This window comes from Elaeis guineensis, chromosome 15 (assembly GCF_000442705.2).
Source record: "Elaeis guineensis isolate ETL-2024a chromosome 15, EG11, whole genome shotgun sequence".
NCBI classification, from domain to species: Eukaryota; Viridiplantae; Streptophyta; class Magnoliopsida; order Arecales; family Arecaceae; genus Elaeis; species Elaeis guineensis.
Window position 1 is genome coordinate 59,927,567 of NC_026007.2, and position 15,654 is coordinate 59,943,220.

At 39.3% G+C, this 15,654-nt stretch overlaps 1 protein-coding gene across 1 annotated transcript; it reads left to right on the forward strand.

Moving 5' to 3' along the window:
• The first annotated feature begins 6,799 nt into the window (after positions 1 to 6,799).
• LOC105058098 (uncharacterized) lies at positions 6,800 to 13,093 on the forward strand. The gene is given in 4 exon segments (XM_010940890.3): positions 6,800 to 7,068; positions 12,244 to 12,400; positions 12,765 to 12,865; positions 12,867 to 13,093. Coding segments are annotated over 4 exon segments (462 nt in total). The 5' UTR covers positions 6,800 to 6,897; the 3' UTR covers positions 12,900 to 13,093.
• The last annotated feature ends 2,561 nt before the right edge of the window (positions 13,094 to 15,654 follow it).

Genomic DNA, 15,654 nt, shown 5'->3' on the forward strand with positions numbered 1-15,654 from the left:
TTTTTCATAAAAAAATACTAGCAAACCTATAAAGCTATTAGGAAAAACTATGATAAAAAAGTTTACAAAACATTTTTTTTTTCTAAACCTAAATGTAGGAGAAAAAAATGAAAAAGAAAAAAAATTTCTAAAAACTATAATCAGTTCACTCATAGAAAAACTATAAGGACACCTGCATAAAGACCAATTTAAAATTCATTCTTCTATACAATTTCTATGTGGCCACCTGCATAATCTTTTATACTTTATTGATTTTATGCACCTCAAATGTATAAATATATAAAGCATCTTTTTTTTAAAAAAAACCCTAAACTTAACCCTTTTCCCTACTCACCCCACCACCGTCGCTTCCCCAACCCATTATCCTCTCTGGCTCTTTTTCGACCACCACTTGCTTCCATATTTTTCTATTTTTTCTATATTTTGATTTTTTTTCAGCTAATTTAATCATCAGATTATGATTCCTCTTTCTTCATAAGCCAATTATGTCATCAGAGCCAATGCCCCAAAGATGAGGATGGCCGATCTGCACGTGGTCCCCCCCTCCCCTCAGGCCACATTGGCAGTTTGGTTCCTCACCTCCTCCTTTTTTGCCTTCTTTGGTATGGAGACGTCGATGGCCCATATTCTTTTTCTTTCCTCCTTTCAGGACAAGAATCGAGTAATTTTCATTTTTCCAATTTATTTTTTCTTGGCTCCCTCATGAATCATTACTCATATTTATTTTTTTCATTTGCTCTTCTGTTATCCCACCCTCTCTATGCAGCCTTCTTCTCCCTAGCCCACCTCTTTTTTTTTTATTGTCTTCTCCATTGCAAGCCTCTCCACCATCCAAACACTAATCCTAACCCTTATCTACAACCCTATTCCTAACCTTAGCTCCAACCCTAATCGTGACCCTGAGTCCGTTTCTGATCTTTTTTTTTTGTTCCTGATTGTCTTCTCCACTGCAAGCTCCTCCACGATCGAAATTTTAATCCTAACCCTAATCTGCAACCCTAAGCCTAACTCTGATACTAACACTGACTATGACCCTGACCCTAACCCTAATCTAACCCTAACCCTAATCATATCTCCAAACCTAACTCCAACACAAACCCTAAACCTAATCCTAACCCAACCCTTAATACTACTCCTCACATCTAACACTAACCCTAACCTGATCAACCCCATTCCACAATCCCCTAACTTGCTAACCCTAACCCTAACCTACAATCCTAATCCTAATCCTGATGCTGATGCTTACGCCGACCCTGATCCTGATCCTTACCCTGATCGTGACCCTAACCCTAACATTAATCATATCCCCAACCCTAACTCTAACACAAGCCCTAACCCAACCCTTAATCCTACTTCTCACATCTAATCCTAACCCAATCAATCCCGTTCCACAATCCCCTAACTTGTTAACCCAATAACCCAATACTTGAAACCTATAGACCAATAACTCAAATCCAAAATTTGCAAATCTTAGACCTGCTAACCCAAATCCTATAACCCATATATCCAAATCTGGTAACCCAAAATTCTACTAACCTGTTAACCCGTAAAACAAAAACCAATATCCAAAGCTTGTTAGGCCAAAACTAAAAGCTTAAATCTCTAACACCTCAACTTAAATGCCTTGATCTGATAACCCTTATTTCTTCCTTTCCCCATTCATTCCCAACCAAACCAAGACTAAATTATAGATCTAATTAGGGTTAATATTAGCATAAATTGAGAGAACCCATGGGCTTACCTGGAGCATTAGAAGGCTACTGCATGGCAACAACCTTCTACCAAATGTAGCAATCCTAAAACCAGATCAAATTATCAGTCAACTTAGGATTAGGGTTAGACTTAATAGGAAGGAGTCCTATAGACTTATCCACAGCACTGGAAGGTTGCTGCATTGTAGCAGCAATCTTTCCTCATGTTTAACCCAAAGTTTTTTTTTTCCTCTTATGCTCACAAAAAAAGACTGCTGAAAGTAGTAACTCTGTGCTCATCCCTTCCACACATGATGTCTCTAAAAAATGAAATGCATGACTGCCCAAGGCAAATAACAACCCTCCATGTTACTAAAAGTATGCAGCATGGCACACCTATAGTAGTTTCAATTTTTTTTTTTAAAAAAAACTTTCCTCATCTAATCATCCCGTTTTTTTGAGAGATTGTCTTCCATATGATGCTGTATGGGATGTGGAAGGTTTTTGTTTCAGTGGTAGCAACCACCCATGCACTGATGGAAATCAAATGCTAAAAATCTAAAAAAAGAATGTAATATAAGTTGATCACCAGAAGTTGAGCAGACGGTCGATCCTCTTCCTTAGATAATGCATCACTGAAATAGTTAAACTGTTGTGCATCTATCAATGAACCCAAGATGTCTGATGAGTATCCACAAATGCAAGAAAAAAAGAGGGGAGAAAAAAGACTAACCATAGCAGAGGACTACAGGAGCTGCGTATGGGAGTAATGGAGAAACAACTATTCCTATAACCCTTAAGAAAAGAGCTTCATTCCCTCTCTCATCTCGAATTCTCTTGAAAAGACCCTATTCAATCTTGTCCGACCTCCTCACCTCCCGCCCCACTACCACACAACAATCCCCTCCGCAGCCTCTATAGTCCTCCATCATGGTTCTCTATTTTTTTTCATAATGATATGATACAACCATTAAATAGAAGAGAGATGCGTCACTGAGCTTGTCGATCTTGACCGCTCTCTCTTTAAATAACCTTCTAAACCTATCCTAAAAGGTAATCAAATCCAGCAGAAATTTCTTTTTGTTGGTCCTATGCAGGATGGGACCATTCCTTGCCATCCATCTCTGCCCCCTACCCCTTTTTCTCTTTCTTTTTGTCAGCAGAGGAGAACCCCACACGACAGACTATGGTGGACATGCAACAGACGTAAAGCATTTGCATACATGGTCGACACCTCATGCACAGATTTTGGTCAACTAAATGGGCACATCATGGATGCACAGGAGATGGACACATGGTGCTTTAGGAATTCAGATGGATTGCCTTTTAATATAGTGTATAGATGTATATTCTAGCTTTTCATATTCACTCTATACATTTTCAAGATATCATCTCTTTGTGAGTTTGTTAGCTAATTTATACAGAGATTTACAATATGGACAAATAAAGTCTTCACTCTTTAGCATACGTTTCTTTTATTTTTTAATATAATATAAAAATATTTTAGACTAAACTTTATAAACAAATCATGAACTTTATGATTCAATTTAATTTAAATTCTGTATTTCAGTTTCTCATAACTCAACTCCTAGGTTGCGTTTGGTGCATCACCAGACAATCTTGAAAAATAATATGGATTGCTTTCAGGATAGATTACCACTACTAAATTATCAATAATGTTGATTACTATATTTGGTGCACATAAGTAGGGCTAGAACTGGGCTGGATCGGGTCCTAGCCCTGTCCCAACTGGGTCCGAAATAATTTTTCGGACTTCAAACTAGACTTAGGTCTGATTTTTTTAGAAAAATACAGACCCCAATCCAGCCAGAGCCTAGGCCCGAGACCAGTCCGAGCCGAATCAGGTCGACCCGTGTCCAAGAGCTTTAGCCTTTTCATCTAATCTAGTCCTTAAGCTCAAAGGAGAAAGTTGAGAGAAGAGAGGGAAAAAAATAAAAAGAAGGGAAGGAAACCCTTGCTCCCCTCCCTCGTTCCCAGCCATGGCGGCAATGAAAGAGAGAAGAGAAACCATGGAAGACCCCGATTCTGAGTCTGCCCCTCCCACCCCCCTCTCTCCTCCCCCTGCTGACAATTTTGAATTTACCCCTCACCCGCCTCTTCCTCCTACGACTCCTCCGCTTCCCTCTGTCCGTGGCTTCTCCACGCCTAACCCCCGCTCCCAACGCCACTTGCATCTCCTCTGCCCATCCGCAGCTCTTCCGCCTGCAGCTCCTCCATCTTGGTCCCCCTCCCCTGGCCCCCTACCCCCGGCATCCATGGACAAATCCCATTCATCGACAGCGATGCAGAAGCCACATAAGATGGCATGAATGGTGTAGGAGTCCTCGTGGGTCTGACAGATGCCATGAAGGGACGTCGAGAACAAGATGACCTTGGGGTGCTTGGGCTCATCGACAAGGTGCTTTCAGAGGAGTTTAACAGTGGGATGCTCATCCTTGGCCTTGATCGGGTGATGGTAATTGTGGTGGTGGTGGTGTGTGAGGGATCGAGAGAAAAGGTAGGACTTCTTGGAGGTGGAGGTGAGGGAGGGGAGGTCATCAAGGCCGTCCATGAGGTCCCAGACGTTGATGACGATGGTGGGTGAGGCAAAGGCGACGGTGAGCTGGGGATCGGGGTCATCGAGGGTTTTGAAGGAGCCATAGATGGTGGAGGTGAGGGAGACGAGATAGGTAGAGTCGTCCTAGCGGTCTGGCTATCTCAAGCTTTATCGCTTATAAGTTATAACATGTGGATAGCGTAGGGGCCCGGGCCAAACTTTGGGCTGAGTTTTGGGCCTAGACCTGGACCAGGCTCGGGCCAGGCCAAAGGTCTGCTTGAGCCCAACTCGAAAGCAAAACAGGCCTTATTTTTTAGCTTGAGTCCAGTCTGAATGGTTTCGGATCGAGCCCAAAGTTCGGTCCGATCCGATGGGCTTCGGACCGGTCCGAGCCCACTTCCAGCCTTACACATAAGTAATGTTACAGTAAAATTACTAAAAATCTTGATTGACATGTTTGGTATGACAATTAAATTACTAGTAATATAAAATTAAAATTTTAAAATATCTCAAATAATTTTATCCTGATGCTCTTCTTTTTTCTTGATGAGAAGTAATGGGAGTGATGTAGGTGTGGTGGTAGTGCAGAGAAGTAGCGGACCAAGGGGTGTGGAGAACCGTGGGCACTGAGGGAGAGGGGGTGGACGTGTGTGGAGCCGTGGGGGTGGTGGGGACGAGCGTAGAGGAGCCACGAGGGGGTGGTGGGAGATAAGGATGGAGGAGCCGCAGGTAGACAAAGGGAGATGGAGGAGTCATGGGCTGGAGGTGCACGCGGAGGGGGATGGGAGGAAGGGGAAGGGTTGGGCAATAGATTCTGTATGATTTTTTTGAGAGATAATTTTATCCAAAATTTTTATTACAATATTACCAAAAAAATGGTAATCTGGATAGCCACTCCTTTGTAAGGCAATCTGAATTACCACTCAAAAAGCATACCAAATACAGTAATCTAGATTATCATATTAAATTACTAGTAATCTGAATAGATTGCTAACTACCAATTGCAACCCTAATCTTTTTATCCATTAACAATGCAATCCCTTCATCGCTTAGGCATTAAATAAGTAACAAAAATGGCATATGCGCCCTTTTACTTTTCTGTGTGACACTTCCGAAATAAAGCCTATATTTTTTTGGATAATACGTAACCTTAATTTGGTGTCAAAAACCATTGATTTTCCCATCAAAATAGTCTCTTGGCCCTATAAGAGTCTCTATTTCACGAAGCCAAAATTAAGCAGGAGAAGGAGAAGAAGCAAAGTGCTTGAAAGGAGAAGGAGAAGATAGCTAGATCTCGTTTGGACTAATGTTTCGAGGGGTGGTAACATAAAAGGGCTTTCTTTGGACTCCAAATAACCGGTCATTGTCTCTCCAATCATCTGAATCTTAATCATTTCCATCTCTTCATGCAGCAATTTGGAGAGAGAAGTGGGAGGTTGGACATAGAAAGGTGGAAGCTTTAGTGGTAGAAATGGGTAGTAGCGGTGGTGGAGAAAGGATGCCAGAGGATTCGAAAGAGTAGCAGAAGTGGTTGGAGATCCACACGTACGAGGCACCGTGGCACAGATCCCTTCTCAGCGGCAACCATAACTCCGAGTTCTATCGGCCCTCGATCTCCTTCGATCGGAACAAGGTGGAGCTGTACTACATCGGCACCTCCTCCAAGGACTTCACCAAGGTCATCATCCTCGATATCTGCTTCCCCACCCTCCCCGTCGTCGACCTCCATTGTCACCAAGCCCGAATCCATGCTGTCACCTGGGCCCCTACAGCTCCCGCCACATTTGCACCACCGATGACAACTCACAGACTCTCATTTGGGACCCCTCCTCCATGGGAGCACCTCGGGAGGCTGCCAGCAGGCCCAGGCCACTGTGAGAGTGACTTCGACCCCATACTCGCCTACACCACCAGGGTCAAGATCGGGCAGTTGCAGTGGTCCTCCACCCAGCCCAACTGGGTTGTCATCGCCTTCTCCACTAAGCTCCAGATATTCAGGGGTTGAGAAAGAGACATACCAGAGAAGCAAAGAGAGGTTCATCTATCTATTGATTATTCTTATCATCTCATCATCTTTTTCCTGATGTTGCTATCAGCGACTTGCCACCTTCAATTGATCATCCGCTACATATAGGATAGGATGAGATAAAAGGCCCAGAGATCATTTTGGCACGAAAATGAATGATTTTTTGTGTTGAATTAAGACTAAGTGTCATCCAAAAACGATAGACTTTATTCTGGAAGTGTCACGTAGCAAAAGTGAATTGGCATGTGTGATGTATGTATCATTTCGGTTATCTATTTAATACCTGAGTGGCGAAGGGAGCATATTATTAATATGATAAACATATTAGGAGTCAAATTGTGAGAAACTAAAGTTCAGAATTTAAATTAAATTGTGACATAAAATTAAGAAGTTTTTATGAAGTTTAAGCAATGTTTTAAATATTGAGAGTGGGCCAGGGCAGTTTAGGTTCTAAAAAGTTTGAGTTAGGCCGAAACTTTAACCGGGTATAATCATAAAGTCACAAGGGTACGGTCATTGCCCGGTCCAGCCCAAAACCTGACCGAGACAAAAACGCGCAGCGGCCCAGGTCTAAATCGGTCGTCCTTCGAAACGAAGCCAGGAGGGGGAGTGAAGTCGTGGCGATGGCGGAGAAGGCCGGCGGCGAGAGGTGGAAGGCGGCGATCGTGAACGTGACGGAGATGGGGGCGAATCTGGAGTCCCTCCAGAAGCTCCTCGCCAAGAAAGCCGTCTTCGTCGACGACGACACCTTCGCCAAGGCCTCCCTCACCGCCGACCAGGCGCGAACAATTAAGGTCTTTCTCCTCCCTCTCCAACCCCTAGTCCCTTTTCAACACCACCTCTTCGATTGAATTCGTTGGAAAGTAGCCTCTTTTGTCCACCTAATTCATAGAATTTAAGATAATCTAGTAGTCCATTCCATGCCAATTACTGTCATCGGTCCATGTCTATCTAATAAAAATTAAAATCTTTACTATATTTTTCTCTGATTAAAGAATCCACCATATTTAATTCATTGGAAAAAATAGCTCTGTTATTATTGGCCTATTTCGCTTTTTTGTTTTTCTTGTTCCCAAACAGATTTAAAGTTGGGTAGGGTTATATCTGGCAAATATTTAAATCTAGATTTTGTCTAAAATGTTGAGGCACTATTTTGATTGTTTGATAATGGAATTCAGTTTAACAACCCAATTCATTATAGTGTGGAATTATAAATTTAACACGGTTCCAAGGCAAAATAGGATCCATAAGTGTATGCTACTAACAAGCGGCCACGAAGTAAAACTATTAATAAACTTCTTGAATCAAGCTAAACTGAGGTATATGGGACAACAAACAGAAAATAAAATAGCTTTGGAATTATTTAAATAAAGGACACAGTCATAACTAGAAAACAAGTTTTTGAACCAGGCCATGATGCTTTTACTGCAAAAATTTAAGAGTCAACCTCAATCATAAGGCGGCAAGACCTTTAATCCTTGTTGTCGATCAAGCATTGGGTGTTTGCACCATGCTTGCTTTGAGCCTTTGATGTGAAAGAACCGAATAAGTTCTTTTGTCATATAAATATGTGATATCAAGTTAAGTGTTGTGCATATGCTTTCTTCTTCTTGGTTCTTTCATGTTCTAAATTCTCTTGTTTGCTATGCATTCCCACTGTTTTACCAGCTCCTGCTTTGATCTCATGGTTTAGGTCCTGTTGTGGGGGGGGGGGCTATAGAATGGGAGACTCTCCTTCCCTCAAGAGGCGCCTTTTAGGCCCAAATCCAGGGACAAAGTTGTGAGGCCCGATAGCTAAGGGTGTACCAGTCGGGCCCAAGGGTCTAACGTATAAGCCATGGTATGCTTGAGTGCCAAAGCAGACAATATCTTTTGCTGGGATACAATCGGATCCGTCCGTATGAGCCCGGAGTCCCCTGTCCACAATAGGTCCTACATTGAGTATTGAATAAACCTTTTTCCCTCAGAAAAAGAAAAAAAAAAAAGAAGATAGAGAGAGAGTATCAAATAAATCTTAGAGAGAGAGAGTATCAAATAAATCTTGGTAACGAGACTTCCTATGAAAGATTTCTGAGAAGATGTCCTTGTTAGATGTTTCTAGATTCTTAAAAGCTTCAATATCCTTGGGAGTCTTGAACTCTGTTTTGTGTAAACTCAAAGATTAGGGAGCCTAGAAGTTTACATTTCATAAACTTTGTTTTGGAAGTTGATGGTGAGCTGAAGAATTATTGCTTGATGGAATGAGAGGTTAACTGCAAACTGTTTTTAGATAGGGGAACTTGGAGATGATAAGTTACAGGTATAGAACTAGAGTCCCCATAATGAGAGATATAGGAGCTTTGGTGAAGACAGAAGGTTTTAGCATGAAGAATCATTACTATGTAAGGAGAAACAAGAGGATGATGCCTTCTAAAGAGCTTAAAAAAATTCAGACTGCACTTTGGAAGGATATCTATGTTGGAGAGAGGAAGTTTCTTTGTGTACTGAGGTTGGAAAGGGAATGATGAGGTTGGCAGGGGAATGAAGTCAGAATTAGAAGAACCTTGACAAGGCAGATATTCCTCCCATTTCTTTAATTTTGGGAAGGTGTCTCAAGCGACCTTTTATGGCTGAACATTAAAATTTCAAAATGGCATATGGCATGGAATACTATGTATGAACAGGTAATTATAGATTTGGAATTAGAGGCTCAGACGGACACTCATATGGCTAAATTTTAAAATCTTAAGATGGCATGTTATATTGATATAGCTTTAAAATGGATAATTGTGAATACAGAATTAGGAGATTTAAAAACCTCATCAATCATCTTCCTTGCACTCATCTTAGAGTGATGATAATTTAAAAACCTCTACTTTCAACCACTGTAGGCACCATAAAGTGGATTCTTTTATATGCTTCCTGCTGCAATTTCTAGGGAGGCGTTGATGTGATTATTGATAATGCAGTGCAAAGAATACTTATAGACCCTTGCTGTCTTAGGAAAGGAGGAAGCAATAGGTCAGGATGGACATGTGGGTTTAAAATCAATGTACAAAGAGGTTAGGGTATTTCAAGGAGAGGTTGAATAATTGAATACTGATATCTTCCTTAGGAGACAGTCTTCAATAAACAAGGAACATTATAGCACTTTGTTTGCTCATTTCACTCATGAGGCTAAAATTCGATATTTTAATTGGAGTGATGAGTAATTTACTGAAAGGTTCTTTTATGTTCTTGGCTTGGTGAGAGCTTAACTTTGTTTGATGTCTGGCAGGAACTAAATGGCCTTATAAGATTAGAGAGATTAATCATAATGCATATTGAAATATTTCACTTATCTCTTTATTCTATCAAGAGGGAAAAAATCCAAGAAATAAGCCTTAAGAGAAGCATTAATTTTAGTCAAGTACCAATTCCATGACAGTCTTGTGGTGGATGGTGTGAGGACCTATGCAGATGTCTGTTTAGGATAGGAATATCTTGGGTACTTGTACAGGGCCAAGGAACTCAACTATACCTTGTAGATTAGCTTTTTTGGGTCGGGTCTTAGATGGTTAGAAATGGTGATTCTTATAACCTCATCTTTGGGCCTAGGCTGGAACCTTCCTTGAGAACCCACTTCTACCATCAATGACATACAGTCTTTCCCGGATAAGGATCTTATTCTCGTTTGTTGCTTGGGGTCCTATCAATATAGTGGATTTGTTTCCCAAGGTAAGCATCTTTGTTATAATGAAACTTTTTACATGTCCTAGACCACCCTACATCTTACTAAGAGGATTTTAATTTTTTCATCCTACATGGTATATCACGAAGTAATTCTACGTCTGAAGATCATGAAAAAACTGGCATGCAAATTGCATCTCTTAACAGGATTTAATGATATCTTATCAAGAAAAAAAGGAAGAATTTCATGATCATGGAAGCAAGTTCTGATAATGGATCTGAACAAGCTTACAGTAACAGAGGATGTAGCCCTCAAAAAGAATGAAAATAAGATGCACACATAAAGCTGATTACTGTAATTGCTAGTCCAGTCAACACTTCTTTCATTCTTTATTCATTTATTTTGTCAAAAACCTGACCAGCCTCCCACCTTTAGTGTAGCAGCATTTTTCCATGCTCTTCTATCACCTGATACAAATCCCATTTCATCCATCAACTTTCAGTGGGTCTTGCAACCAGCTGACTCTCTTCCTTAGTCTGGTAATCTGACAAAGCACAGTTATATTCCCCCCTCCTCATCATTAAACCATTTCTGGACAAGGCTATGTTTTCAGTGATGCCCTCAAGTTCTCTCTTATACCTCATGTTCTTTGCCATGACATGACTTTGCTTTCATGCTATTCAAAGGTTAATAACATGGTGATTACTTTCAGATATGGTAGTATTATTCTGAGGGCCTCTCTTTGAGCTGGAGTTGTTGATTTCAACTTAAACATGCTGATGAAGTTATTTTTAAAATGTACTTAAGATAAAACATGCTGATTCTGCAAGAACTTCTCTGCACAATTAATGTAATGGATGCAAAGTATTTGGATTTAATATTTAAATGGTTTAAGGGGTAAAAAGAAAAAAGAGTTCTTGGAGTTATGAGCTTGTTGGGCATGTTGCATTAAGTAACAAAGTTATTGCAACCTCTGTTTCATAAGGATGAAGCTTATCCTATCTGTTGAGGTAAGTCGGATAAATTCTACTTTGCCATGGTTTCCCATCTAGGGCTGTATTCTCCAAGTATAAAAACTTGCTTACCTTTTGTTCTTTGCTTTCACTTTTGAAGACTATATCTTTTCGGAGAGAATAAACTCGACAGTCTACACTGTTCAGTTTCTCTTTTTTTCTGATTGTTGCTTGGACTTATAATTTGGGTAACATATCATTGCTCATTTCTACTGTATAACACTTGACACCCAGTATGGCTGGGCATTTCTCTGTGAGTCTGTGCAGCTCACTTCTCTTCTACAAACACACTCCTTCTTTTAACAAATACAAATCTCGATGTTCACTCTAATAAATGATGAAGAAAGAGAAGTACATAAACTAAAATTGCTAGTGTTATTAGAACTACTCTGAACTCTTGTGATGGCAGCCATCTATCAGGTGCTCCCACCTCATGAATAAATGATGTGGACTGCACTTCCCCAAAGCTTACCACGTCAGAATCAGCACAAGTTTTTGTTGTCCCAAAGTCTTTTCAGAGAAGGAATAGGAATCCTATGCAGCCAAAAGAAGTATGCCCATACTTAGACACAATCAAATTAGAGGATGTCTATCATTGGTCACAATCTGGTTGTGGGTGGTCTCAGCTTGCACAATGGGAGTAATGCTTTACTAATCTTTTTGTTTAGGAGATCTGGGTTAGAGCTATCTATGAATAGGTGCAATTGCAGCATTGTCTGCTCGAGAAAGAGAGAGAGAGAGAGAGCTACAAGTTGTCAACATCCATATGGACTGTGTAACCAGCATTACCATAATAACTTGATGGAATTAGGCAATTCTACCATAAATAATTTACTTTGTCTCAAATGAAAATCTTTTTCTCCTTTTTGAGTTGGGTTCAATCTGTTAGTCATTTAACCCCTATGCATTCATATGTCCAACATATTCCTTTCAAGAAAAATTCACCAACGGAATCCTATTGACTTTCTCATGAGTTTCGCCAGAAAATCCCCTATAATCTTTTGCTCTGCATTTTTTTTTTTTGCTTCATGATAATTATAGTTAAATTGCTTAACCTGCATGATATATATGTACACATTCAGCTTGATATATGTCCAAAAATTTTAGCTTGCATGCTTCTTTGTGGGTCCCTATCAGAATTTCATTTATGGACTGACAGGAGCAATGATGTTATTTGTAACTTCTGCTAGAGCGGGATCAAATTGAATCTTTCTTGCCTTTTCCATCAAATTTAATCCATTATGTAGTGTTCTTCTTATTTAGTTCTATACAAGTCAAGAATCTCATGATATTAGTTTTTTATGTAGGCTCTTGAACAAAGGGTAGAGACTTTGGAACGAGAGCTTGATGCTGCGATTGCAGCAGCTGCTCGTGCACGTTCTGAGAAACGACAGGCTGAGGCAGCTCAGCGGGCTGCTGAATTACGTGCTCAAGAGGTCACAAGGGAGCTTGAGAACACTTCAAGTATGGCTTTCCTTATCTTATCGTGTTCTTTTTAAAGTTGCTTGCTTCTTTAATATGTGTGTGTGTGTGTGTGTGTGAGAGAGAGAGAGAGAGAGAGAGAGAGAGAGAGAGAGAGAGAGAGATGTGCATCAAAATGAAAGGGGATTGTTTAATGAAACCTTCCAAGTAATCACCATCAGAGATATCCCATGATTTTATACATATAAACTTGACCATGCATATCTGAAAATAAAAGCACCACTCACATTAAAACATGCCCCATGTTAGAGCAGAATGAATAGTGTGGTGCAATATGGGATCCTCCATTATGAGCTTGAGATGATTGATAGTATATTCAGATATTTGTGCCGCTCTTTCCTTGCAGAGGTGTTCAAGCTACACATGGAAGAGTTGCGAGCAAAACAAGAAGAGATCTCAAAGAAAGATGGCGAGATCAAAGTTTTGGAAGCTATTATACAGACACTAAAGTAGAAATGACTCAAGTGCCGGAGATGATTAAACCTTGTCTTCTGGATGTATTTGTTGCCCCTTTTTGGTAATATTGGAGTGGGTGCAGTCTCCTTCTCCATGTATGTATGTTACCTGAAAGCCATGAACTTGCATAACGAAAATTACTTTGGAGTATTGGGTTCCCACACTCATTTTATGCTTGATACCTAGAGTTCTATCAAATCAAAGGTCTCTATTATCATATTCTCCTTCCTTTTGCATCATCATTTTCTAAATCTTGCAACTCAGACAGTTCTTGGTGGTACTTACAATCAGACAAAGGTTCTATACATGGAAATCAAAAGTTTTTTTTTTTTTTTTTCCAAATTTATCTTAATGAGGTCGCTGCATGTATGTATGTTATTTATTTTTCCTGTTGATGCTATAAGTTCTACATGTGGTATAAACCATCTTTAATTACAACAAAGCATCAGCTTCACATTAAAATTAATGGGCCTTGCTTGAATGATTATGGTTACTATAAGTTACATCAGTCTTCCATCAGTCATTGTTGCAATTACAGGAGTAGTACCTTACTTCAGACCTACCCAAAGCAAATTTACTGCTTAACCTTCGTGAAGGCAACTGGAGAGAGTTGTTGTTCACTTGTAAACATGGATATCTGTATGGTGTAGACAGCTAGTCATAGGTTTTGTGATGGAGAATCTGTATTAATTGGGGAGGGGTATTTTATTAGTCAGGAAACATGTTGAATATTGAATAACAAGTATCTAGCAGATAGAAAAAAGAAGTCTATATAAATAAAGAAAGTATGGTAGATTTACTCACCTATTTACTGGATGGCATGACTGCATAAGAAACAGTAAGCATGAGACAGAGTATGCAACTAGAAACAATAATATTGATGGCAAATAATCAATATTGAATAATAGTTCCCTTCGTGCAGTTTTTATATTTACCTTTTAATTTTTTCCTTTTCAAAAACTCACTGTCAATCTCCCATAAGAAGAAGGATGTCAATCTAATGTCAATTATCAACTCGTTTTTGTGTGTGTTTTCGATCAGAAATGGTTGAGTTCGTGCTGATTTGTAGCAGAGTAGTTTGCAATATTCATACAATGGTATAAGAGAGTTTTCAATAGATTTGGTGCATTGTAACATTAGTATGCAACTTTGTACCAGAATTATTTGCAATGTTCTCGAGGTTGTATGAGAGATGGCACAATGTTAATGCATTGCGATAGTAGAGAACTTGTGGGGTTGTAACAGAGTTGTTTGCAATTTTCTTGAAAGGGTGTATAAAAGTTTTCACAATGCTCATGCATTGCACTAGTAGAGTTCTTGCAGGATTATACCAAAGTTGCTTGGAACATTTTTTTTAGGCTGTGTTTTGGATCAGCATTCCAGGTACTGCCAAGTGCCAATAATGAATTAACATTGATAGAGGAATTAAATGGTGTTACAATTTTCTAGTAATGCTTGAGAAGCATTCTTCCCATTTGTTGATCGGAGGAGCAAGTAGCACAAATTCATAGATGGGTGTACATATAGAAAGCTGCGGGATTGTGCTGGAGGTGCATCTAGCACTTGCACAAAATCACTACGTTATTAATGTTAATATCTCATGTAATAGTCATAAACATTCCATAAAAATTGAAACCCATTGGTTTGTTTGTGTATTCTTTAATTATTTGTGACTAATTACCTAAATCATTCAGGAATAAAATATTATGAATAATAGAAGATTTCTAAAGTAATTGGATATTTCCGTATTATTTTGAGAAGACTTGGTGCCTTGAATCAGTGGGTGGCAATGCGTTGCATATAAAATTTTATAAGTTGTCTGGCTTTGGTTAAGGATAATTATACTATTACACTTCTTGCAACCAAAGTCACCTGCTCTTTTATAATCACATACATCATGAATTGTCCAAGAACCGATTCGGATTATTTTAGGCTAATTAGTCCTTCCATATTATAGAATTAATTTCCAAAGTAAAAAATATTTTTTAATATTAGACAGTTGATCTAGGTATGCTTTTGGATGAGTCAATTGGGAAGACTATAATTAAAGGGGAAACCTCCTACAGCCCAGAGGGAGGAGTTCTCTAATTTTACTACAACCTAGTAGAGACATCATGAACTTTTCAGCTGCAAAGCGTAGGGGAACATTTGAAGCAAAAGCCAGAAGTCATAAAAACTTAAGTCTGATTGGATTTATAAAATGCTTTACCCATGAGGGATGCAATGATGCGGCTCATCCTCCTCCCATGAATGCTTTTTCACAAAGAAAAGGGTAGAAGAGCAACTTTAGACTGTCATCATGAGACATGTGATGAGCATTTAAGGATGTTCGATTGTGCTCATTAAGTGGAACCTGCTAATATTTCATTCTTTGAAGAGCTAGGGATGAGACTTTCAGAAGGAAATAAATCTTATTCCATTTGTGATTAGGAATATGTTCTTTTGTATCTTTCGCATCGAAGGGTTGAATCTGTATCTTTCGCATGAAAAATAAATTTTTTTTTTTTTGATGATACTAATTGTTAGTTCCATTTTGCATGGCTTTCAAAGTATTTTATTTTTGTTTTTTCGTTGCTGCACAGTTTTTAAAGTGATTATTGTGATATCCAATAATGAATATTATAAATTTTTTTTTTTTTTTTTCTCTACAAAATATTCATCGATGCAGTGCTATAGCTAATGCATTAAGTATCTCGTTTACAAAAATAAAACTCATAAAAATTGATGGAGACCTGCACAAGTGCTGGAGCACACCCGAAATCAGTATCATAAGATCACCA